This window comes from Peromyscus leucopus, chromosome 4 (assembly GCF_004664715.2).
Source record: "Peromyscus leucopus breed LL Stock chromosome 4, UCI_PerLeu_2.1, whole genome shotgun sequence".
In the NCBI taxonomy this organism is placed as follows: domain Eukaryota; kingdom Metazoa; phylum Chordata; class Mammalia; order Rodentia; family Cricetidae; genus Peromyscus; species Peromyscus leucopus.
This window is the reverse complement of record NC_051066.1, coordinates 119949582-119976781: the sequence shown is the minus strand read 5'-3', so window position 1 is coordinate 119976781 and position 27200 is coordinate 119949582. Positions and strand designations below refer to the sequence as shown.

The 27200-nt window shown below is 42.9% G+C and overlaps 1 protein-coding gene across 1 annotated transcript in view; it reads right to left on the bottom strand.

The window, feature by feature from the left end:
- Positions 1-27200, bottom strand: part of Pcsk2 (proprotein convertase subtilisin/kexin type 2) — a 252882-nt gene that overhangs the window by 50341 nt on the left and 175341 nt on the right. The window contains exon 6 of the mRNA XM_028893276.2: positions 8252-8328. Coding sequence (XP_028749109.1) covers positions 8252-8328 — 77 coding nt within the window. The remainder of the gene's footprint in view (positions 1-8251; positions 8329-27200) is intronic.

The window sequence follows — 27200 nt, the reverse complement described above, 5'->3', positions numbered from 1 at the left end:
ATTTTGATATTATTCTTAATGGCCATGGGGATGTCTGGGGTCTGTCCTGCCTCCTGAGGTCATGTTGGTGTCCAAGAGCCATGCTGCAGCTGTGTCATGCTGATCTGGATGGCCTGTGCTGCCACCTGGGGTCATTGTAACCTCCTGGCCCAGGCTGCTGTCGATGGCCATGTCTGGGACCATGGTCCTACCTCAGCTGGAGTCTGTGTTAATGCCCATGGCCCATGTTGCCACCAAAGGCCACAGGGATGTCTTGGTCTGGGCCGCCATCTGTGGCTGTGTTGGTGTCCAAGGGCTCTGCCACCACTGGGGCCAAGCCTACCTGGGTGGCTTGTGTTGCCACCTGGGGCCATGATGATGTCCAGGCCTGAGCTGCAGCTGAGGGCCATGTATGGTTTTGAATTCTGTTGTCTGGGTCCGTGGCTGTGCAGCAGCCAGGGTCTGTGTTGACGTCCATGGCTTCAGTTACCACTGAAGTCTGTATAGATGACCGGAGTCAGGTCAGCTACCTGTGTCCAAGTTGGTGTCTAAGGGCCGTGCTGCTGCTGGGACCATGCTGGTCTGGGTGATATGTGCTGCCACCCGGGGCCATGGTTACATCTGCAGCTGAGGGCCAGGTCTGGCTTTAATTTTGTTGGGTGTGTGTGGGTGTGGGTTTCCCCAGGCATTTGGAATTTTGGACTGCAGAATTTTGATCTGATCCTTCCCATTTTATTTCCTTTCCCCTGCATTGGCTCTATTTCCTAGTTACTGGTCCTATGGTTTGCTTTAGTTGATTCTTTGGTTGTGAGTATCACATCCAGGCCCTAGATTCACAGACTATGGAGGAGAAGGCAGATTTATTCATCAAGGCAGCATGGGTAGTTTCTATGCAACCTTTTTGTCCTATACTCTCCTTTTGTTCCAACAGCCAGAGTTCCAGGACAGCCAGCTGCAGGCTTTTCATCCATGTCACTGGAGATGGAAATTCCAGGATCAGGCATATAATAGCTTCAATGTAGAGAATGTCCAACTAGCTTGGCATGAGCCATGCTTGCTGGTTTAGTCCACTGAGCTGTAAGGTCAGGCTTATTAGAATAGATGGGCATGAATACACTAGATGGACTGGTGACTCGTGGGGCCTGCCAAGTTGCTTTTGGTTGCCTGGCTCTGTTTTATTTTGTAGAAGTGAGGGAACATCTTCATCTTTCTAAGGCTGTATTTTCTAAGACTTTTCAGTTTTGCAATCAATCATCTGTCTCACACATAAGGAAAGTTTTTATTGAACTCCCCTTTCCACCAATAACAGAAATACAGAAAGCTTAAACTTGTGTTGTGTGTGATCTCCTTTTTTTTCTAGAACTTCAAGTGAGAGAGTGGATGTCTGGGTAAATGAGCAGGGAGGCTCTCCATTTGCAGCTTTGGTAGCCATTCTCCTACTTTGGACCCAAATGGAAGGATTTTGCCTTCACTTCTGTGGTGATATATTGTGTCCCCCAATATATTGTGCACCCTAATAAACTTATCTGGTGTCAGAGGACAGAACAGCCACTAGATATAGAGGCCAGAAAATGGTGGCACACACGCCTTTAATCCTATCACTTGGGAGGCAGAGATCCATCCCGATCTCTGTGAGTTTAAAGCCACACTGGAAACAGCCAGGCATGGTGACTCACGCCTTTAATCCCAGGAAGTGATGGCAGAAAGCAGAAAGGTATATAAGCTTGAGGACCAGGAACTAGATAGAGCCTGGTTACGCTTTTAGGCTTTTGAGCAGCAGTTTGGCTAAGATTCATTTGGATGAGGACTTAGAGGCTTCCAGTCTGAGGAAACAGGATCAGCTGAGGTATTGGTGAGGTGAGGAAGCTGTGGCTTGTTCTGTTTCTGTGATCTTCCAGCATTCACCCTAATACCTGGCCCTGGGTTTGATTTTTATTAATAAGAACTTTTAAGATTCCTGCTACACACTTCTGTAGAAATCCCTTTATTGAAATTCACAACAACATGTACCTCCCCTGAGGGAATGCTTTCAGGCTCTGTGTCAAGTACACTACATTACATGTTTCCATTGCCCAAGGCAAACCTTCAAGGCAAGAGCATTAATTTATTCTATACCACAGAAACTGATCTGGGCATCACCAACCCCCCACCAAACATTTTGTAGAATATTGTATTTGTCTGTCATAGCTGGGTACATTTCTTCTCTCTTGAGAAAAGGATTACTGTCACTTGAAGACCATAAAAACCCTGTGTGAACATGCACAAAATTAGCTTTCAAAGCATAGATGATTATACCAATGCACAGGTATTTTACAATCTTTATAATCTTCTGCCTAACCCATAGAGACATTTGTCTTATGTCTATCTATTTTTTTTTAGCTGAAGGGGAAGCATAAATGATGGACATTTATGAAGTCTAGGTAGAGGACCAGAGACTGTGATATTATGGCTTAAGGACTGCAAATGACTGAGAAAATGGTACTCAGCTGGGCCTTGCCAAGCTCTGGCTTGGATATAAAGTGGATGCTAAGCTAACAGCCACCTGCTAGGTTGCCTCAGTGCTCACGTGAACACAAGAGTTTGATTACATCTTTGAAAATGGTTTGAATGCTATTATCCAGGAGATGACTTGAAGATGAGTCCATAAAGACATAAGAAAAAGATGTTCATCTCTTCCTAAGCCATTAAGCATCACCAGGGTAAAGTCTAAGTTTACCTCAGTGTGGCAGGAGCAAGCCAGAGAGGGATATTTTCCTCACATGTTCATCCATGACCTGTTGCATAGAGTTCTTTAAAATGAAATACAACGACATCTAATAAGGAAAAAACCCAACACACTGAAAAATCTCTCATGTTTGAAGTTTTAACTATATTATCAATCAGAGTAGCTCCCGTAGATATGAATGGTTCTCAGCCTACATCTGTCTTCCCTTGACTTTGGCTATCTGAGTAATAAACGTCTTCTTCTTCTTGAATTTATAGTAAACTTTTCATGGCCAAGAATTGTATCTAGTCCAGAATCTCTTCCTCTCTAGGGCTTAATAGAATGTGCAGCATCCTCCCTGCCCCATAAATATCGCCACTGGCAGGGATGACATTTCCGTGGTCAGCGCCTGTCAAAGATATGCTATGCAAGAGGGGTTTTTATGGACAACTGCACAGTAATGGAATACAGATCCACAGCACATCACCAGACACTCTCTTAAAGCTGAGTGAGGCGCAAGAGTGCTGACCAAATGTGTGCTGCAAACCTTGTGAATAACAGGCAGCTCTAAAAATGGACAGATGTCAAGGCCACTCAACAGCGTGCCTGAAAAGGTAGGCTACCCATCCATCAACCAGCTAATCAGTGTTGACTGAGTGCCAGCCAGGAAAAGAACTGTTGTTAGATCCTGAGGTCTCCCAGAAAATCAGTTATATCTGCACATTATTGATGCCCATTAAATGTGTAATATTTCTACCTTTTTTTTTTTTGTAATTTGGGTTATTGTTTTGTTGGGTCAAATGTCATTCTCTGATTGCAAGCTAGAAGAAAAGTAACACTTTGCAAAATTTTCGACTATGTTTCAGATATATCTCTGGAGCTCAAATACTGCATGTAGTGACTGAATGGTCCACAACAGGATGAATATACTACAAAATGCAGTCAAGCATAGGGCAGGATATTCTCACATATTGAAAGTAGTGCTGCATACGTATGAACCTTGTTTTCATAAACAGTCCTTGGCTTGGAGTTTTAAATATATTCTATTAGAAATGTACACTGGAAGAAAAACAGATTAATCAGTAAGAACAGAGGCTGGGATAGCATGCGTTAAAATGGTTGGGAAAACCCACGGGGCACATGCTGCTTTGAATGTGGTTTTTCATCCAAGGAATACATTTCAGTTGCTTGCTTGAGGGTCCTTTGTTGTGTTTTCTTCTTTCCCCAGTAATGGGTTCTTGGGATAGATGGCTCCTGCCACTGCTGATTCCTGTGCAGCAATTGCTCCTGGGATCTAACTAGCCTCTGTGGCAGGTAGCCTTGCTGGAATCAATAGCAGCACGCTCCTTCTGGGCCAGCAGCAGGCAGCTTTATTGGAGACTTAATGCATGCTGTGATGAGAATTGCTTAAGAGACCATAGAGCCTGAATGGAGGTGGCGTGCCAGATTTTATGACCGTGTCCAGAAAAATACACCCAGAGAGGCCGTGGCATGTCCCTTTGATGGTACAGGTACAAAGCTGGCATGAGGCTTTGGGGAGACAACACAGATCTTGTACTGGCCAAGGGCAGGTGCTGAGCTCAAGGCTCCTGTGTCTCTGGGTGACAACGTTCTTTGGGTTCAATGGCATAGGGACCCTCATCTGTGACCCTGGCTCAGTTTTTCACCCATCCGCAAAGTCTGTCCTCTTTTTTCTCTTAGCAGCCAGCTCTCTCCCTCCATCCACCCTTCCTAGGATACTGCTCCCTGCACTGTCTCTTACTTCTGGACCAGATGTCCAGGGCATCCCTTGAATGAATTCTATATCTCTCTTTCTTTCATCTTCTTTGCTCCCACTTCCAACTCTACCTATGATCTTCATTCAAGTCTTGGACCAATGAGCCCCTCTCTGGCATCAAAATTCTCTCCTACCACCTATTAACTGTGCAATCTTGTACAAATGGTATAAGCTATATGCTTAGGAATCATTCTGGTAATTCAGAGATTTATGATAATTCATTAAATTAACACATACAAAGCATTATGACTGTGCCTTAGAGATAGTAAGTTTAGTTCAGTGCATGTTAGCTTGTTGTGTTATGTTAGCTTTGGATTCAGTTGGGGTTGTGGGGATTCAAGCATGCGCTTCCTCCCTCATATAATGTGGCAAGTTCCTCAGAAGTTTGCCTAACAAAACCAATGCTTTCAAGAGTACCAAACTCAACCCCCAGGTCTATTCATTGCCTCTGTCTAGGCCTCCTGCATTTGAAGTTTCTCTCTCATTGTAATGTTATGGCTGGGACAGGAAATGTTCCCAACAGGCTTATGTGTTGAAGGCTTATTTGACAGCTGGCATCATTTTGTTTTGGGGGTGATGAAAGAAACAGGGAGGTGAGGTCTAGCTGGAGAAGTTAGGACTTACACTTGGGGGCTAGATGTGCCCTGGCCTTTTCTTGTCTCTGCTTCCTGTCAGCCATGAGGTAAGCTGCTTTTGCTCAGCTAAACTCCTGTCACAATGATATTCTGCCCCTCCTGGGGCTCATGGATCGAAGTCTCCACACCTGTGAGCCCAAATAAAACTTTCCTACTTTTAAATTATTTCACTTAGATATTTGACATAAGGACAAAAGTCCGACAAATACCAGGATAGAGAAGGTGTATACAGATCGAGCAGACTCTCACGTTTCCAGCTCTCAGCTTTGACAACAATTAACTCATGGCCAGTCTCATTTCCTCAGCACCCCCACCCATTCTCCACCTCCTGCCTTAAGTTATTGTAAGTAGTACTGAAGATGATACCAGGTACAGTGTTCATTCATTCTGCAGGGAACTTTTAGTGATATATCCTACGCATGGGGATATGTTATTTATCTTATTTAAATTCTCTTCATGCCAAGCAGGTGCCGACTTTTTGGGCCAAGGTTCTCCTGATGGGGTGGGCTTGAACTTTATCTTACCATCCTCATACAATCAGTTCCAATCCCTGTTATGTTTGAGAGGCCACAAGTCTGACTGACCTGGCATCACCCAATCTTTTCAGTACAAGCTGTAGTGGATGAAAGTCTTTCAGAATGACTTGATGATTGGGGGAAAGTTATTTATTGGTCAGAGAGGAGGGACACTCTGTCTTGAGTCATTGGCTTCCTAGGACACAGGCAGTATGCTTGCCTGACTCACTAGGACTGTGACTCTGGTAAACTTGTCATTTGGGAATTCTTATTGCTGACAGTGATGGATTTTTATTACATTAAACACTAATTAGTTCTAATTAGAGGTTGTTAGCCTGTTAAAAATGGAACTTTCAAGAACAAACTTATAAATGAAAATATTTAGGAGATAAGGCATTTTTGTAGAGTTTTTTTTTTTTTTATATATTCCTAGAAATATCACACAAGAAGGTTTAGCTTGGAGGAGACTGCGTTTATATTCAGGAAAAACTCCCCTATCTGCTTGGGTCAGTTTATCAGCACTTAATACCTATTAGCTACAGAGAGATAGCATGCTCTGGTTCATGTGATGCTACAGCTCTATTATGCTCATGAGAGGGCCAGGAATCATCCAATGCTGAGGCCAGATCCAGCTGATCCCAGCCTTCTAGATTCACTGTTAGTTATTTATAAACTCTTGCTTAGGAACATTTTTTTTGGCAACTTCATATCCTTGTGTCTAAAAATGATTTATGTGGTAAGGTACTAGGATGCAGGGTTATAAGTCATGGGAATAAGAAACACTTCTTTGTGGCCAAAATTCTCAGATCTTATTAGATACATTTCCACCTTACAAAGACACCCTTCCAAGCACTGCATGGTTATATCATATTCTGGCTGCAAGAACTTAGTAGAGATTGAATTATGCTACTGCACATCAGTAACCATCCCTTAAAACTATTGTATGCCTGACTTTATTTCTCATCTTCATTCTCTCTGCATATCTGAAATTGTTGAGCCTCCACACCCATGTTCCCTGGCTTGATAGGAAGCTAGCCTAAGCCACCTGCTTCACTGAGGATCTATGCTGGCCACTTCTGGATATCACACTTCTTGAATAAAATAAATAGTGATATGTATAAAAATGTTACATATTTGATCTGGGCATGGTGGTGCACACTGGGAATCCCAGCACTCAGGAGACTGAGGCAGGAGAACTGTTGAAAGTTCAAGACCAGCCTGGGATACATAGTAAGTTTCAGGTCAACCTAGATTACAAATTATGACCCTACTTCAAACAAAAACTGAAAGGAAAATTAAAAAAAAGCAAGAATTTGGATTTTAAAACACTGTAAAACATGACCTATTATCGGCTTTGACTGAACCTGATTTGGTTGATCAGGGAAGCCACTCAGCCTTTCTCAACCTTTCCCCTGTCACTAAACTGAAGGAGGTAACTTCTGCTTGATCTAGAGCTTAGGTTGTTCACAAGAAGCAAGAGCAATGGGAAAATGCTCTGTGCATGGTGTGCTTCCATGCTGTGAATTGAAATTCATATACTTTTATGGTCTTCACCCAAAGGCAGGGATAATACAGAAGCAGCAGCTTTATTTATGATTTAATTTACTTTAAAATTTAAAACAGTTTATCTTAACTGATACATAAAATATAACATATTAATGTTACTATGTGACATATCAATATATCATATTTACATTGGGTTTAATATCCCTGACTTCTCAAACATTTAACTGTTTCATTTTGAAACTTTAAGTCCTATTTAGCTTTTTGAAATACATAGACACCATTGTCATCTATAGCCACCCTTCCCTTCAGTAACCAGAACCCTTACTCATCTATGTGACTTTTGAACTTAAAAACATTTTTTGAGTAAGCCAAACACCTAAATTTCTGAATATTTCTCATACATAGCTAACCATTTAAGCAAGATATTTACTTGAAGAAAGAAGAAGCCACATTATGTGGTCAGTAGCAAAATAGGATGGAGAAAAATGATACCCTCAGATGGACCATATGGTCCATATTTCAAACCTCTGTCAATTACACTTTTGTGGAAAGGTCTACCTGAGATGTTATGAGGTTGTAACAGAAATATTTTTAAAAATATGTAAACATTGAACCACTGACAAAATTTTTATTGGAATAGAGCCAGAATGATGGCGCATGCCTTTAATCCCAGCACTAGGGAGGCAGAGGCAGGCAGATCTCAGTGAGTTTGAGGCTAGCCTGGTCTACATAGTGAGTTCTAGGCTAGCCAAAGTTACATAGTAATACTCTGTTTCAAAACAGAACAAAAAAAGTTTCTCTGAAATAGCTTTAATAGAACAAGTGAAATCTTTTAAATCACTGTAGTGAACTGAGAAAACTTTCTTGTTTCTGTTTTTTCTTATCCATAATAGGTTAGATTGGCAAACCATTTCTAGTTTACCAGAACAAGATGATAGTCAAACAATAATTCTTGAGGGCCACTGTATAATACTAAAACTCCAAAGATTCAGAAATATAGCCACTATGAAGAAGAACATACATAACACAGTGCAATGTCGGTATGATGTTGCTGGTGACACTCAAGCCCTAAACAAAACAGACTGAAATCAACCCCAAGGGCTAACAATAAAGATGCTTTCAAGGCTCAATTTACCTGTTGAACCAGTCATCTGTGTATCGTGGGTAGGGATAGGGGTCATTGCTGCTGAAGTCGTAACTTGCATCAGAGTTCTGAAAAACACAAGGGGTCTCAGGTCAGTAAAGCTGCAAACACATAAAGGGAGCTGGGGCTTTCAACACCCTGTGATCTTATATTTGTAACTCCTCCTTGGAGGTTGTGCTAAGGCTCTGCATTATTGCATTTTGCATATACTTTATTTATTATGTTTATATATAGTAGTATATCCTTGCATATATTGCAATTTGTGAGGGCCAGCCCTTGCAAAATCGTGACAGACCTACATGTGTCCTTAGAACCTGTGTCCCCTATTTCAAGCCTTCAAAGACTTAGCAAATGTGAGCCCAGTGTTCTCCAGGAAGAGCTTCATTTTAAGTCGGGGTACCTCTTGTGTGTTAGCAGACTCCACCTAGAACCCAGCTTGTGTTGAGCTCCATTGGTACTTCTGTTCACTGATGGCCACAATGCTCTAGTTCTCATGTCGTAAGTGAGACAGCCTTTAGCATTTAATTCCTGCTTTATGTTGAAGACTCACTTCCATAAGGCTACTTCACATTGGCCTGCTTAAAGCTTGTCTCCTTTCCCCTCATATGTGCTGGCTTTTTTCCCATGTCTCCTCCCATGTGTACAGTTAATCTCATTGGTTGTCTTTATAAATCCTATGAAGAGTTTATGTATGTCAGAGACTTAGATAAGGACAGCACAGTGCTGGCATCCATGCTCTTACACATCTTAGAGCCTAGTTGGAGGGAAAATCAACCAAATGACTGAATAAATAAACATGTCATTGTAAATTTTCATAATTGTGTACTCTTACAGCCTACAATAGTTAGGAGTGTGAAACTCTGTCATCCTGTAACTTCCTTTCTCCATTGTGAGACTTTTGGCAAATAAATCAATCGTGTATTCTGTTCAACCATCTTTAAATGATTTTATACATGTACTTAGGTTTCCATTTGGTTTGTCTTTTATTCTTTGCCCATGTGCTGCAATGCCTACTGTTATTGAGTGAATAATCCACTCCTGTTGCCTTGCCTTCTCTGCCTCCCCAGGAAGACTGGTCTGTGGAAAGTCTTTTCTCCATTGTTTCTTCACTTTTGGGTTTTGCAAGGAAGACTCCAGATGGCTTCTCGATTCACTTTGGGTTCAGAAAGATATTTTCATTCCTTCTTTAGTGTTCCTTGATTTCATGGTTCTGAGACATTTTTAGAAATTGTGTGTGCTCCTTCATTAGGTAAAAATACTTTAGTATGTGACACACTTTAATTTGAAAAGCTAGTGTTTCAGTGTTGTCCTGTTTTGGGCAGGATATTGACTAATTCCAATTATTTTTGTTTTGACTTGTTGGATGACAAAGAGCTGCTAGATGCCACTGGTTGCAGTGATCAGAACTGTAGTACAGGCTGAGTAACCAGAATCTCCAGCTGTGGAATATATAATTCTAACATACATATTCTCAACATTTTTCAGAACAATGAGATGTCAAAAGTAGAAATAAATTCTACACCTGACCTCACTTTCATGGAAAAATGTAAATGTGCTAAGAATATTGTATCAACAGTGGAGGAGTGTTCCCCTTTCTATACATCCTCTCCAGCATAGGCTGTCTTTAGTGTTTTTGATCTTAGCCATTCTGACAGGTGTAAGATGATATCTCAGAGTCATTTTGATTTGCATTTCCCTGATGGCTATGGATGTTGAACAATTCTTTAAGTGTATCTCTATCATTTGAGATTCTTCTGTTGAGAATTCTCTGTTTAAATCTGTACCCCACTTTTAAATTGGATTATTTGGTATTTTGATGTCTAGTTTCTTGAGTTCTTTATGTATTTTGGAGATCAGCCCTCTGTCAGATGTAGGGCTGGTGAAGATATTTTCCCCTTCTGTAGGCTGCCACTTTTTCTTATTGACAGTATCTTTTGCCTTACAGAAGCTTTTCAGCTTCAGGAAGTCCCATTTATTAATTGTCGATCTCAGTGTCTATGCTATTGGTGTTGTATTCAGGGCAGTCACTTTGGAAATTGGTATGGCAGTCTCTCAGAAAATTGGGACTCAATCTACCTCAAGACCCAGCTATAGCAATCTTGGGCATATACTCAAAGGATGTTCAGTTATACCACAAGGACACTTGCTCAACTATGTTCATAGCTGCATTATTCATAATAGCCAGAACCTGGAAACAACCTAGATGCCCCTCAACCAAAGAATGGCTAAAGAAAATGTGGTCCATTTACATAATGGAGTATTACTCAGTGGTAAAAATAATGACATCCTGAAATTTGCAGGCAAATGAATGGAACTAGAAAAAAATCATCCTGAGTAGGTAACCCAGACCCAGAAGGATAAATATGATATGTATTCACTCATAAGTGGATGTTAGCTGTAAAGTAAAGGATAACCAGGCTACAATCCACAACCTCAGAAAAGCTAGGCAGCAAGGAGGGCCCAAAGAGAGATGCATGGATTTCCCTGGGAAGGGGAAATTAGAAGAGATCTCCTGGGTAAATTGGGGGTAAAGAGGGGGATATGGAAACATGAGGGATCCAGTTGTTCGGGTTGGGGGCAGGAGGACAGGAGAATAATAAAAGAGATATCTTGATGGCAGAGTGGGGGGTATTTGGGGCTAGGGAGAAACCTGGTGCCGGGGAAACTTTTAGGAATCCACAACGATGACCCTAGCTAAGGCTACTAGCAATAGTGGAGAGGGTGCCTGAACTGGCCTTCCTCTGTAATCAGATTGGCGACTACCCTAATTGCCATTGAAGAACATTCATCCAGTAACTGATGGAAGCAGATTCAGAGATCCACAGCAAGCTCTGGGAATCCAGTTGAAGAGTGGGAGGATGGATTATATGAGCTATGGAGGAGGGTCAAGGTCATGACAGAGAATCCCACAGAGACAGCTGACCTGATCTTGTGGGAGCTCATAGACTCTGGACTGAAAGGTAGGTACCAACCTGGGTCCTCTGCATGTGTGTGACAGTTATGTAGTTTGGTCTGTTTGTGGGGCCCCTAGCAGTGGGATGAGGACCTGTCCCTGGTGCTTGAGTTGGCTTTTGAGAACCCAATCCCCAAGTTGGTTTGCCTCACTCAACCTTGATTCGTGAGGAAGAGTTTGGTCCTGTTTCAACTTGATATGCCATGCTGTGTTGACTCCTATGGAAGGCTGCCCCTTTTTGAATGGAGATGCTTGAAGAGTGGATGGGGGCTGGGTAGGAAGGAGGTGGGGAGAGGGAACAGTAGGAAAGGAGGGAGGAGAAACTGTGGTCAGTATGTAAAATAAATGAAAAAATTAATAAAAAAGAATTTTGTATCAAATTAATCTTATGGTAAATTCTCAAGGTGTATATAAAACATAAGTGACTTTCATGTGTAGATTTGGATCTCACCTCCAAAGCATCCTATATGTAGTAACTATTCTCAGCTAAAAAAAAATCTCAGTCCTAAATACTGTGGTCCCATGCATTTCAGATGAGTGATACTCTACTTGTATTAATTTATTTAAATAATATTAGTCTGAGCCGTGTTCTTGGAATGGGGTGGGTACATGCTGAAATGGCAACTTGATACAGATCTGGGCTTGTTCTATGACAGGGTCATGGGTTATCAATCAGAAAAGTTCTGTGAGGCACCTCATCTTTTAATCCTGTGGTGGTCCTGCCCTGTACCTCACTGACCCCCATCTCAGGGAAAGGAATAGCAGAATACTCTTGAGGTTGGTGAGAACCAGCTAGCCAGGAAGTTCTGGCGATCAGGACAACGAGGACCCAGGGTTTGGGCAGGAGCTTCATGAACCGATAGCTGATGTCCAGGGAAAAGACAACAATGAGGAAGACTTGAGGATAATGATGGAGAGCTGGCACCATGATTCCCACCTCTTCCTCCTTAACACTGAGCTAGTGTCTGAAGCTAGAGACGGGGGAGAGGGAGGGCTGGGGCACAGCTGAGCTGACCAAGACCAGAATTTAAGTTCAGTTAGAGGGAAACAGATTTTCTTCACTTAAAAAAGATTTATCTTTTACTTTTATTGATATGTTTATGCCTGAGTGAGTTTATGGGCACAATTTATGTGCAGGTACCCACTGAAGCCAGAGGGCATCAGATCTCCTGGACCTGGAATTACAGGCAGTTGTGAGCCTGGTGTGGGTACTGGGAACCAAGTCCCATTTTCTGTAAGAGCCATAGTCACTCACAACCGTGAAGCCACCTCGCCAGCCCCTTCTGTGCCTGCTACCTAAAGGATGTAAACTCCCCACTCTATCTTTTCTGGCATGTATGTTCCATCTAGGTTTCGGGTTGAGGTCTTTTTGGCTCCCATTCCAGGCTATGGAGAAGATGCTGACCTGAGAAAGGTATGAATTAGAAGGAGGGCCTGAGAAATTCTGAAAAACTTGAAATTAAAAAACCTTGAACCCCTTGGCCACTTTTATAAAAAGAAGAAAGACCCTGTATCATCTGGGGTCAGATTTTTCTCCCTGCTTCAAAACAGATGGCGGGTTAGCAAACCTAATTTTTTTTTTATAATGAATTTGATGACTAAGCCTTAGTTCCTTGGGTGAGAGTCTACACTGAACATTAAAGAAGGCAAATACTTGTTCTGCTTGGGCTGTATGTTTCCTGGCCCCAAATCTAATGGTTTTAGCAAGAAAGGACAAAAAGCAATACTTTCAAAGGTTCTGTTTATGCTTTTATAAGCAAACTGAATCATTGATCGACTTGAACGACAATGTGCCTGCTATAAAATTATCTGTGTACGAGAAGTTAAACTGGCCTTGAATTATATTGAACTTTCCTACAGCAGCCATAAAAAAATATTCGAGAGGACGTGATGTTGTAGTCAATTGGACGCTCTGGTTATTTCAGGTCTAGCTAGACACTTGTTTAGAGTTTTGTGACTTCTTTGTAAAATACATCATTATATTTTCTTGCTTCAGAAAATATGAGCTGTTTGGCAAATATAACTTAATCTTCTGTGATTCAGGATCGTGGTGATTCAACTGTCGTTAAGAACTTGAAGTATCATTGTGCCATCACACAGGCAGGGAAAGATTGGGCTGAATCCAGGGTGACCTCAGGGGTTCCCTAGAAGTCATTCTGGGAGAAACTTCAGAATACAGCTCTTTTTCTCTTCTTAAAGTTCTTCATAGGGAGTGGGGGACAAACATCTCTGGTGTTTCCAGTAATTCAATAAACAAAAACTGAGTTTCTGAATGTCTGAATATATAGAAAGTGAGACTTACTTTGCTCTGTATAGTTATATAGTTCAATAATTAGAGTTCTAGCTCGTGTCAGCCTCATACAGTCATCACACAGAGGGTCAACATGTGTGCGGAGCTATGAACGGTCAAGAGAGGTACTGATTTCCACAGCCTTCTGTTTCTCAGACCCAGAGGCTATGCTTGTGTGGCCATCCAAGATGCAGGCTGACCAAAGGGACACTTTAGACACTGGGGTCAGTGTCACTGTGAAGCCTGGGAGGAAGATGGGGGCTCTTGAGTTCAGGGGCAACCACACTTACAGTGAAGCTCCTGAAGCTCTTAAGGTTGAAGGTAGATTGGACATTGTCGTCCTGCCCTCAAAGCTAGACTTGAATGCCTCAGGACCCAGGGGGCCCTTCTGGTCAGGCTGCCTGAGACTCCTCAGTCTTCAGGCAGCAACCTAGTGTGGAAGGGAGAAATGTTAAAGTCTTGAATCTAGACTAGGGTTGTCCCAGAAGGATACAATGCAAGGACAGATGGATTGTAGCTTGTTCAATAACCTCTTTCTGCTCCCCGGACTCCACAGAAGAATGTAGTTTGTTACTTATTTAGTATGAAAGAATCTTGCACAATGTAACAAATAGCTTTTACATATCCATTTGAAAAGGTGATGAGCGTTTATTTGGGTTTCATTTTCTTAATTACTTCAGTCATTAGCTCTTTAACTTCTTGGTGTCTGGACTCATGCTGTTCTGAGGTGTGTCTCCATTCAGTCTGCTTCTGCCTGCTTTGTGAGGACAACAGAGCCTGCCTTCTCCACCCGTTACTGTTGTTAAGGTTCCTGTTGCCAGATGCTCCTTCACTCCAGAAGGTGGTCCATCAGCTGTCAATGCAGCAAAAGACATTGCAGCCGGACAAGCACTAACATTCAAATACCGTTTCCTTTAAACTGAACTTCTGTTAAAGCCCTTTCTTCACTGACAGTAACAGACAACTGCACACTTTTAAGCACCTCCAATAAAGCAAGTGTGCGGGCATCAAAAATGTTTCCATCCTGGCTGAGATCACAGTGCAGCACACACAGCTCCCGAGGAAGCGCATGTCTTTCTGGGTGAACTTTCAGTGACACACGCAATGAACTGGAACCCACTTAAGCTTTTTCTTCCAGAGTCCAGACAAACATCTGGACAAACCCAGGGCTAGTGGATTAGGGACAACATGACCTCTAACAGCAGCATCTGATGGCTCCACAAATTACTGTAGCATTTCTCAGTAGCGGTGCTAACTGCTAACTCACCTGCGGCAACAATTACGGTTCTTTCCCATCAGGATAGCAGTTTCTTCTAGAAATCTCATGCATTACGCCCAGGGTCCCGTGCTGTTGAAGTTGCTCTCTTCCTGTCTGTGCAATGCTTCATAATTTTAAGTCCTTTCTTTTTTTGATTACAAAAATATGGCCCACAGCTCATTCGGTTTTTGTAAATAACAGTTTTATTGCAATAGTTAGCTCCCCTTCTTCCTAGTTGCCCGTGGTTATTTTCATAATTAAACAGAATTAACCAGTAGTGTACAGGCTTGCAAAGCCTCTTTTGGAAAGAGTTTGTGGGACCTTGACTCATGTTCTATGCTACTTGTGTTCCCAGGCTCTGGTCCTACAGGCTAAAGTCTCCCATGGATCTTGTCTTCCTGGGTAACCCCTTTTGCTCCTGGACCTCTGGCCAGTATCTGTGCTGTCTAGGTGGGGCACAGTTGCTGAAGGCAACTGAGTCAAACAATCTGACTACATTGTGAGGCATTTATTGCTTCCTCCTCTCATGTCTGGTAACCACCGAGGAGGCTGTTAAGGCAAGTTGCCGAGACCACAAACTGAGGCCAGCTTACTACTGGCTGAAGGATCTCTGGGGTGGGCTAGGAGGCACCAATTCTGTAGCCTCTAGCTCTTCTTTTTTTTCACAAATACCTTGCTTGCTCTCAAGGTCAGAACACTGCTGTAGACAGAAGGCATGCTGAAACCACTGCTAAGGGGAGATGGGTACATGGTACTCATAGTGTCTGTATACAGTTCTCAGCCATCTTATAAAATTTTTTTTTAGATTTTGGGAGTGTCACACATGTATATAATAAAATATGATAATATCTACCCCCACTTCTTCCCTAAAAAGTGGTAACATATTAGCACTTTGACCATACTAGGCTTGTGTATTCGTTGACATATGTAATGCTGGCACCTGATGGAATGATGGCACAGATCATTTTTTTTTGAATACCAAATCTGAGTTTGGTATTTTTTTGAATACCAAATTTTGACCCCCAAACTGAGAAAGTGGTTATTGAAATTAAGGCTGCAATGTGCAGTTGGGCCAGACATGCCCACGGGGTGCAGCTGGGGCCACAGCTAGGCTTGGCGGCGCTTTAGGAAGAGGGTCTGCCATTGTGTCACCCACCTGCCCAGATGAACACCTTTTCAGATTCATTTGCTATCTTGCAATTCTCCAGCAGTTAGGGAGTTTGTGCTTCCATCTCATTATGTATGCACTGGGGCATCAGCCACAACAAGAAAAAGGTCTACAGTGTTGTAGTTACACGAGTCTGGACCTCAGAGAAGTCAGACAGGGAGATAAGATGTCTCCAGTGAAATATAGTATGAGACTTAAATAATGTCTCAAGCAATAGGTATGCATGGCTTGGGTACGGGGTGGCATGTGATGAATTGCCAGTGCAATGCCAAGCTAGAGGAATTCACAAGAAACATCACTTTTGTCCCTTTGTTCTAGATTGCTGCTCTCCCTGAAGGCATTTAACCGAGTCGCCCAGCTAGGAGCTATGGAACAGTATTAGCTGAAATTGCACTGAGCTCATGGGCTAATGAAAGAGAAATGAGCTTCCCCAGATAGACTTTAAACCACAACCATATTGCCCCAGCACAAAGCTCATCTATATGGAAACTGAGCAACAAAATAGCCCAGCCCATCAGTGCCTAAAGAATTTTGCTACTGCGCCTACTTGCATCTAATATGGTCATGGCTGAACGTTCCCAACTGTGCCTATTTTGATTTTCCTCAAATAATTCTCCCACATGCACTGGTTTAACGATAATGTTCAGCTCACTTTTGACTGAAACCAACATTAAAGGGATTTATGTCTATATTAAGCCCGGTTGTAAAACTTAATGAAATTTAACATTTCTCTAGCACTCCAAAAATTAAAAAAAAAAAAAAAAAAAAAGGGACACGCTGTCAGAAGTTTGTTTGTGATTCTCCTTCTCTGTGTTTCAGGTTTCCAAGGGCATTTACTTTCTCTCTCTCACAGTGCTCTCTGGTGGCAGGTTTGACATCTCCTCTCATTATGTCTTGTTCTTGGAAATTCTAGCTACTTCTCTAGTTACTGACACAGAATCTAGATACTAGGAATGATGGAGCCTAACAGCGAGGACACACAAGTATCAGCATGCCTCAAGCCACAGAGTTCTGGCTGGACTGCTTGCATTTCACAAAGCTCAGCAGATCCTTGCTGTGGTACTGGATGCCACCCTTATCAGCAGGATTGGGAGAAGCATCAAGCTCTAAGTCTAAGAGGAGATAGAGATAATAATAATAATAATACCACAACAACAATAACGATGATAATTTCTAAAGGTTGACACACGCTGCTCAAAACTAACAGTGTCTTAATTGGTTTTAGAAGAATAGAACTTTTTTTTCTTATGTATTTCTCCGAAGCCTATGGAGTACATATAGAGGGAAGGGTGGGCAGTTGCTCAAAGAAATAGGCAAGGTAGCTCTTTGGAGTCCCCTTTATGATGACTATTGCCTGTCAATGTCTCCTTGGCTTGTCTTCAGATCTCAGATGGCCTGTGATGCATTTATTAGGTTAGACTGAAGCGGATTCCCTCACACACATTTGTGTATGTGTATGTGTGTTCATGTTTATGTATGCATGTGGGAAAGCCAGAGAACAAGCTTGGATTGTGCTCCATGGGTGTTGCCTATTTTTTTTTTTTTTTTTTTTTTGGGTGGTGATGATGTTGTTGTGTGGAGGGTGGTGAGGCAGGGTCTCTCTCGCTGACCTGGAACTCACAAGTAGCCTAAATTGGTTGGCCCAATAAGCCCCAGAGTTCCGTTTGCTTCTGCCTCCTCAGCACTGGGATTACAGGCATACTCCACTGCACTGTTTTTCTTTTACATGAGTTCTGGGGATCGAACTCAGGTTTAATGCTTGCTTGGCAGTACTCTACACCACCTGAGCTCGCCCGGTTCTGCACACAGGTGTGAGTTCCTGGGGCTGACCTTTGGAAGCTGCTACTCATTGGAATTCATCTTCCAAAGTCCACTCCAAGACAGGCTTTCAAACCTGGGTGGGAAAAAGCATGCAACTTTATTTTCACTACTCACCGCTTCAAATCCAGCTTGTCCTACTTAATATATCTATATTAGGCCTGGCTGTAAAACTTAATGAGATTTAGCTTTTCTCTAGCACTACAAAAATATTGCAGTCAGAAATTTGGTTGAAAGCTTTCTTCTTCTGTATGTGGAGTGAAAGTTATGGTGGTAAAAGCAGCCTTGATGATCGCGTCACTCAGGTAATTTTAATACCTGGCAACTATGACCGACTTACTGGTCTTCCTTGGTGTTCCTTCAGCAATCATATATTGAAAAGAAATCTCCAAGGTGTTGGTAAGAATGGTTTTTTGAGTGACTGGGGTCATGAGGGTGAGGCCCTTGCAAGTGGGGTTAGTGTCTTTAGGAGAGCTTGTTTGTGCCTCACCACGAAAGGATGGTATAAGAAATCGCTATCATGAGGACCAGGTCCTCACAGACACTGGATGTCCTGGTCCCATGATCTTGGACTTGCACCTTCCTAAACTATGAATAATTAGCTTTTGTGGCTTATAAATTACCCACTCTGAGCTATTTTGTTATAGCAGCCAAAATAAACAAAGAAACTCGGTCACTTTATGTGTTTTAGGTATTTAAAATAAGACCTTGAAGATGAAGGTCATGAGCATTTTGTTGGTTGTACAACTTGGTTCAGTTCCTTTGAAGAGAAAATTGGCAACATCTATCAAAATAAAAAATGAACTATTTGACCTAATGATTCATCCCCAAGACTCTGAAAGTACACTTGCATATTTACATATATTCATGTAAATTACATATTTAATTATACACTACATATTTAACATAAATTTAAACATATTCAAGACATTTGAGAGTATAATGTTAAAAGACTGAAAGTATCCCAAATAACCAATACTGTGGATGAGTTAAATAAATTATAGTTCACTAAGATGCAAAGCTCTGTACCTCTGGCAAAGGATGAAGTACAAGGCTTGTAACAAACTCATTCCCAAGAAATGTCATTCAGTAAAGATGGCAATGTGCAGCGCAGAATGCATAATGAGCTTTCATTTATATGGAAGAGAGGCATAGACGGTAAACCCATAGACTAAGAATACAGAGAATGCAAAGGAGCACAAAGGCCTATTTATAGTTCTTTGCCTCTGCAGAGAGGCATGGTGTCTGGGATGGAAGACATGGCTTTCGTTGTATAACCTTCCAAGTGTAAATGTTTGCCATAACAGTAACAAATGATGCACAGTGCTACATTATCATTCCATGCAAGAGGCTCGTTCAGGTGTTCTGTGTGCATTGGTTTCTCTTCAGGATGTTCTTATGTGTGCAGCACTCATCCCCCCCCCCCCATGCCGTGAGCATAGACCCTGGGGCCCAGAGGAGCTGCACGATTGCCAGAGGTCATGCAGAGGAGAAGGGGGAAAGCAAGGGCTGGGAGGGTGCAGTCTGGCTCCAAGCCTCTTCCCCTTCCTCCACAATCTTAGTGTCTGCACACTGGAATCATAACTATTACATTCCACTGCAATGCTTGAAAGAGAAGACCAAATCTCCACCAAATGAAAAAGAAAGATGTAGTGCTCTCCGGAGCAGCGACAGAGCGTTCTGCTTAAATCCAAGTGTGCAAATTGAGCAGGTAAGTTGACTTCCCCACTTGCACTAATCCCACTTTCAAGGGCTTCACATTCATGACCCCAGTTACTCAAATGACCTCAAGACAGGCTTTACGAGAACTGGAGACATGAATCTCTTCCTTTGCAAGATCCATTCACTGTTCTTTACCAGCATGGTTTTATTTAGTGAATTCCTTCATCGGAGGTTGGTAGAATACCTTTTAGGCCTAACAGGGCAAGGAGGCTTCCAACAAGGAAGCTCCCTTGCTTTCCAAACTCATTTCTTTTTTCTCTGTTGGTTATACCATTTTGTATGGAAGTAGGATTTTTTTTAAATTACATTTTTGGAGTGGAGAGGTGGCTGAGCATTTAAGAGCAGGTAGTTTTCTTGCAGAGGACCTGAGGAAGATTCCCAGCACTCATGTTGGTCAGCTCATTACCAACTGTGACTCCAGCTTCAGGGCATCTGAGAACCTCTTCTAGCCTCTGTGGCCAATCACACTCATCTGTGTAAAGTCTCACACAAGACATGTATGCATACACACAATTAAACAAAAAAAATGAAAGCTAAAGTCTAGATAAGACAAATAACACTGGCAACTGGATGTCTCAAAAGGTGAAATCTTGGACTTCCTCCCCACTTTTTTTTCTTTCCCAAAAGTTCTTCCGCATCATAGATGGCTCCTGAGTTCTTAAGCAGAGTTTAAAACTTATTTGCTAGGAATGGCATTTCCTCAGATGCGGCTGCGGTATCTCCAGAATGTCCACTAGGGGCCCTATGTGGCAAAGGCTTGATCCTCGGCTTGTGGTGCTATCAGAAGGTAGTGGAAATCCTTAAGAGGTGGGGCTGCATGGAAGCCTGGAGCATGCCCCCACGAGCACTCTAGGACCCAGCTCTCCTCTTTCTCTTTCACTTCCAATTCACCAGGTGAACAGTTTAGATGTCCATCCTCAAAAGAGGCTCCAAAGCAATAGTCAGGAACCTCCAAAACCATGTGCCCACACGGGCTTTTCCTCTTTTTAAGTTGATTGTGTCAGGTATCAGCTACAGTAACAGGAAGCTAACTGACTCAGATGCTCAACTGTGGGCTCACCCCCACTTTAGATAATCTGGCATTGTAGGGAGGGACTGTCACTCCTTTAAAGAACACCCTTTCATCCTTATTATGGTGACAAAGTCTCTGTTAAGTGCTTGCTTGCTCTGCACCTCCCCAAAGGTAATCCTTCTTGTCTAACAGAGGCGAGCATTGGCGAGAAGAAACATCCCGCTTCGGTTGCTTGGGTGGCGTTTACTGTGACAGTCAGCTCCACAGTGCCGGGGTGGCTTTCCTATTTGAGATAGTGATTTGTAGTTTCCCTTTAAATTACACCTGGCTTAATGTTAAAAAGTGAGTCAGTGTGAGGAAACACGCCAGGATAATGTTATCACCAGTCACAGAACTTGTGGTGATGGCTGATAGCCGACTGGGAAGCATTGGAAGAAAGTAACAGGGAAATGCAGAGCTCTGACTCCTCCAGTCATCAGTGGAGTCAGCTTTAAATGTGGCCCTGAAATTACCCATCTACACGAGAGATTTAGGAAGCAACAGAAAAGATATTTTGTCCTCAGCTCTCAACACGGTGCCTTGCTAGTTTGACACAGTGACGTCAATCTTTTCCATCCTGTAGCCTGTTGGTCTTCAGGGGTTCCCTACCCATTCATACATGCATTCAGTCCATTGCTTATGTGACAGACATTCATGAACTACCTGATGCTTTTCAGACATTGCGCAATGGCAAGTCACTACTAACCAATAATAGGCCCTCAGCTAGGCTGTTTACTAATCCTCAGGATGTCAACACTAGTTGCAGAATTTTTAATTGAGTCTGTGGTTGCCAGTTGGCAGTGATTCCTAGTTCAGGCTACATGAGTAAAATCACCCAGAGCTGGAGAGATGGTTCAGCCATTAAAGGATAACAAAACATCAACAAAATCACCTAGAGGACTTTTAGAAACATAAATACTGGGGGATGGAAAGATGGCTCAGTGGTTAAGAGTAGTTATCGATGCCCTGGTTAATGTGAGGTTGATGTGGGTTTTTGAAAGGCAGTATCTGGCCTTGGTAACTTAATGAGGGAGTTAGAAGAAGGTTACTTAGGGTGACCTCAGGGATGCCCTGGGGCTTTGGGACAGGAGAGAGGACAGGAGCTGAGCTGAGCATCCCTGCTGCTATGGAGCTGGCAGGCTGCAAGGTGCAGAGGCAGTGAGGAGCTGCTCACAAGGCAGTTCTTGGCTGGTTCTCACAGGCCCACAAAGCCTTACATCAGCAACCACGTAAATTAACACCAAGACAGCAGAGATTCAGCTTAGGGAGAAGTGCAAGGTGATGTCGCAGCCATGGCCTCAATTTGTCTTGTCAAGGTGGTGAGATATGAGTCAATTTGTGTTCCCTTCTTTCTAACTGGGGTTTCTTCCATGCTGTAGGTATCTCAGCTTGGTCCCTTGGTGGGGCTTCTGTCTGCTTTGAGTGGCAAGGGAGGTCAAGGACACTGCTTCTGAATCTAGATGTCCCAGGAGACATGGAGTGACTAGTTTTTGCTTTCCCCACCTCAATGGTTATACAACTTCAATGTCGCCTGCCTATCCTTCTTTTTGGCCCTAAAAATAGTGAAGATGAGTTCACCGATAGCTGAGTCACCTCTTCCCGGGGGCTGTCCTGGACAAGTACCATTTATTAGGGATTTCATCTCAAACACATTGTATAGAATGTTTTTATTCACCTGTCAAAAGCACAGCTATGTGGATATAAATATATCAGTCAGGGATCTGTTCCTGTGAGATGCGCACACGTATGTTTCAGATGTGAATATCTGTGTATATATTTCTGACCAAATCTGCCCCACTTGGGCCTCAGAATAGGTTTGAAACTTGAACATTGTAGCCCCCATTTCACAGGTCAGAAAACAGAGGCTCAGTGAGGCTATGGGGTTTGCTGAAGGCTTTTCAGCTGGAAGTAGCTGCAGAGTGATTCAGACACATTCATTCTCCAGTGTGCTGAGTGACATTTACAGTGCATTTTGATGATAAAGGGGAGAGAAAAAAATGCTCCAGTCAACAAGACCTCACTTAGTCTTACTATCCCAGTGTGGGGAACAGGAACATCAAAGCCTAAAATGTGTAAATGACAGCAAGATGATGACTAACCATGGGGGGCAGGGGGGGTCAGACCTCAGAGCTTTGGGTTCTACCAACTTTCATATCCATAATAAATTGTGTTCCAAGATGTGCCCACAGTCTTCTCTCATCTGTCTTTGTATTTTTCACAGTTAATCTCAGCTTTCATGATTCTTTAGGCAGGACAACCTTCCTAAGCGGACATGAAAATAGAGAGCTATGACCTTGGGAAGTGAGTAGAAAGTAAACACAGCAGTGTTTACAACGGAGAAAAAGCTAAGGGGATCAGTTCCCTTTGATGAAGAAGTTGAGATTTACCTTTGAGTGAGACCAATTTTATGCTCCCTGCTAATGTGAAATGTGGTCAAAAAAGAGAAAAGTGATCCCCGACTGTTCTAGAAAAAGATTAAATGTGTTCCCAATTCCTTTCACAGCGATTCATCATTTTAATTGGTTTTGATGCCAAAAACTTTGACAGCATTTGCTGATGGAAATCCAACTTCATAATTCATAAACTATGGAAAAGTGATTACAGCCTTTGTTTGGAGGCTGTGCACATACTTTATTAAGTTGCTACAAGATGGAACATCAGATCCACATTAATCACACCATCTCCTCTTGCTCTGGGTTCTAGCAGGTGAATTATGTACCACAGTCTTCTGGGAGGGGAGTATTCAGGCCTATGCTCTTTGAAGATGACAGGCATCTCCGTGACCATTGGTGTTCTCAGCATTTTTAAGAACCAGGAGGAGGGAGAGCCCTCCAGGTCCTCAACAACTCTCATTCAAGTTCATCTCGGCATCTTCCTATGCCTTCTAGAACCCAAGACCCTGTTCAAACCACAGAGGCCAATGACTCACTCACTGCCCTGTTTCTTTGATTGTCTAACATGAGTACCTTTTCTTGTGGCCTGCAAAAACCTTCTACGCATCCCATGCTGTGTGTGTGTGTGTGTGTGTGTGTGTGTTTGTGTGTGTGTGTGTGTGTGTTTGTGTGTGTGTGTATTCATTTCCATTTTGCATTTCTTCTCAGTGTCAAATTTCATCCCCCTGATTGATCTTCGTCCCTAGAGCTCTCATGGTCAAGTACAAGCACTGGCTTCTAAATTTCACCAAGGTTGTTCATGGTCTGCTGACTTTCAGTTTCTCTCTAGCTTGGTGGTTGCCTTGTTTTAAGGGCCATATGGTAAATGTTTTAGACTTCAAGGGCCTGAAGGTCCTGTCTCACACATGCCTTTATTGTGGGAAAAGAATCACCAGTGATACAGAAGTGGATGTGGCTCCATTACTACCCAGCTCACTCTCTCTCTCTTCCTTCCTTCCTTCCTTCCTTCCTTCCTTCCTTCCTTCCTTCCTTCCTTCCTTCCTTCCCTCCCTCCCCTTTCTCCCTTCCCTCCCTCCCTCCCCACCTCTCTCTTTCTTTTAAAAGGAAGGACTATAGGAGACAGAGATGTCAAGGACACTACAAGAAAACCCACAGAATCAACTAACCTGGTCTCACAGGGGCTCACAGAAGACTGAACTGACAAGCAGGAAGGCTGCATGGGACTGACCTACCCTCTACATACATGTGACAGTTGTGTGGCTTGGTCATCTTCTGGGACTCCTAACAGTGGGAGCAGGAGCTGTCTCTGACTCTTTTGCCAGCTTTTGGGACCCATTCCTCCCACCAGCCTTAAAATGACGGAAGGTGCCTAGTCTCACTGAAACTTGACATGCCATATTTTGTTGATATCTATGGGAGGTCTGCCCTTTTCTGAGTAGCAATGTAGGAGGAGTGGATGGGGGAGGGACAAAGGGAAGGTGTTGGGCAGAGAAAAGGAGGTGAAACTGTCGTCGGGATATAAAAGAAAGAAAGAAAAAAAAAAGAAAGAAAGGAAGAAAGAAAAAAAGAAAGAAAGAAAGAAAGAAGAAAGAGTGGTTAGGTTGCTGTTCATAGAACTTGGCCTGGAGGGGCTGAGTCTCCTCCACAGGAAGACTGAGGCTATAATTCTGACATAGAAGCCCAGGCCCTTCCCACCACCAATGAAAATGATATCAGTAATAGTGTCTTTGTAGATATAAATAAGTAAGACCAGCTCACACTGGTTCAACGGGAACCCTAGTTCCGATGGCTGCTATTCTCCTGAGGCCATGTGAAGAGACAGGTACAGAGACATCAGGAGGGAATGGACAGATGGGGTCTGTGACAGGAAGGGGGAATGGTACAGGCCAAGTGGTGCCAAGGGTGGCCAGCAGCTCCAGAAGCCAGGAAAAACATGGCTCAGGCTCACTGTCTAGAGTGACCACACTGATCACAGCTTGGTTTGGGATCTATGGCCCTCCGGACAGAGGGAATACAGTTATGGTACTTTGAGCCGGCCAGGTTGTGATCACAGCAGCCCCAGGAAACAAATGCGTGGCCCTAGTGCCCCTTCCCTACAATGCTGCAGGATGTCCTCTGGTGCCTGGCCTTGCACTGCTTTTATTCATCTGGAACTCTCTTCTTCCTCAGTGTGCTAAGTGGAAGTGAGCTTACACATGTCTGTTTAGAAGGGATCCCCCACCTCCAACAGTCTGCCTCTGTGTGTGTCCACAGCACTTGTTTACTTTGCCAGTCTCTGTGGCTGGTCCGTGGGTGTGGACTAGGACTTTGACTTGAAACCACTGACTACACAGGAGCTTCTCAAATCAAAACAAAACACCAGCACCAGCACCACCATCACCAGCACCACCAGCACCACCATCACCAGCACCACCAGCACCAGCACCAGCACCACCAAAACGAAAAAACAAACAAACATGCTGAATGAATGAATGGACAAATTACAGGAATTGTCTGTTTTGTTGATTTGAATATATTCAACATTTTGAGAGCCATCAGGTAGAGCTTGCTCACATTCTATACATTAAAAAATATTAAAATATAGTGATTTGCTTTTGGAGTTAGGACAATATAAGCATGCTTCCCAGAGATTTCAAATATTTAACTTTTCATTACTTGCACTTTTATACAATTAAAATGTTGATACCAAATTTGCAAAGCCACATTGCTAGACCAGCATAATTCCTTACTGTTTTCTAAATCTCTGTCTAGTAGCTACAGATAAGTGTAGCTACTGCCTCTCTTTAAAGAAGCCTCTTTGTGGCAAATGGAGACCATTACAGAAAAACACAACTAGACACAATGCAGAGATCAAAAATTGTGTGTGTGTGTGTGTGTGTGTGTGTATGTGTGTGTGTGTGTGTGTGTGTTGGTGGGGGGGAAGCACATCCCCATTGGAAACATCAACATCACAACTCCTGCATCTACGGCTCATGGAATATTGCAGAAGAGGAGGCAGAAAGATTATAAGAGCCTGAACATTGGGGAATCCCCCGTGAAAGTCTCTTCTAGAAATGACTGCATAAACAAGACCGGAATAACAGCAATATCAATGGACATGTTTATGTGGAAGGGAGAAAATTTCATGGTGAATCACCCATAGACAAGGAACTGCAGGCAATTAATGTCTGCTGGGAGGAGAATTAACCTCTCTCAGGGACAAAGCCCCTTACTGGTTGTCCAACAGAGTGGTCAGCCTTGACACCACACACCCACACTCACACCCACACACATCACACACAGACTCAGCAGGATGTATTTATATAGTAAAGCATGCTGTGCTGTAAGCCTTGTGCTGTATGTAGTCTGTCTTACAACTGCAAGGTAAGTTTATGGTCCTACTTAGTGTTTGCCTCTATGCAGCTTGACACATAGCCCAGGCTAGACCATATGGTCTGAAGATTGCTCAGCCCCCCTAAATCCCGTAAGAGTCAGGAGTCTGCTTTGTTCTCAGGAACTGAAGGGTTTGTTCTTCCTTCAGGCTTCCATTATGCTTATGGTGCTGGCAGCTCTCCTAATGAAGCTTATCTTCAGATCCGAAGACCTGCCTACCCCTTCAGGACCCATCTCTTAATGCAGGTCTTTTGAAGAGTGGGGTCACACCAGCTCCTTTGCCCGAACCCACCTTTAAGTTACAAAATCTAGGAATATAATCTTACAGTCTAAATGCACATTTAACATCCAAATGCATAAACTATATATATATTTTCAAAACTCAAATAGAAAAATAACCATAATTTCATTTAACCATATTTCTGTTTTTTTTAAATCTCAAGAATGACTTGCTTAGAAATATTTATGAAGCTTTTAAGATAGAGTTGACAGGAGAACATGAAAGGAAAATGAAGCATCTTGGCTTAGATTGGTAAGACACAGGGGGAAATGTACAAGGACGCATTAACTGGAAGCGTCAGGGCACACAGTCCCAGTTCCTTATCCGACATGGGAGACACAGCTGGATGGGTGCCAGTGCGGCACAAAGGAGATGGGTTATCTCAGAGATGAGCTTTCTTGACCTCTAGAAAATCACGAGGCTCTGTCGGTCTCCATGCACTCTAGGGATGGTTGGTGCCATTTTCTAAAAGTTGAGTAGTGGCTGGGTTACCCTAAGAAATCTTAGTTTCCTATAAAAGTCAAGAGGTTTCATTTCTAATTGCGCAAGCTGGATGTTGTCCAAATGTCCCAGAATGGAGATGGGGGAAGCAAATAATGGCACAGCATACAGTGGAACATCAAACAGCAACCAAA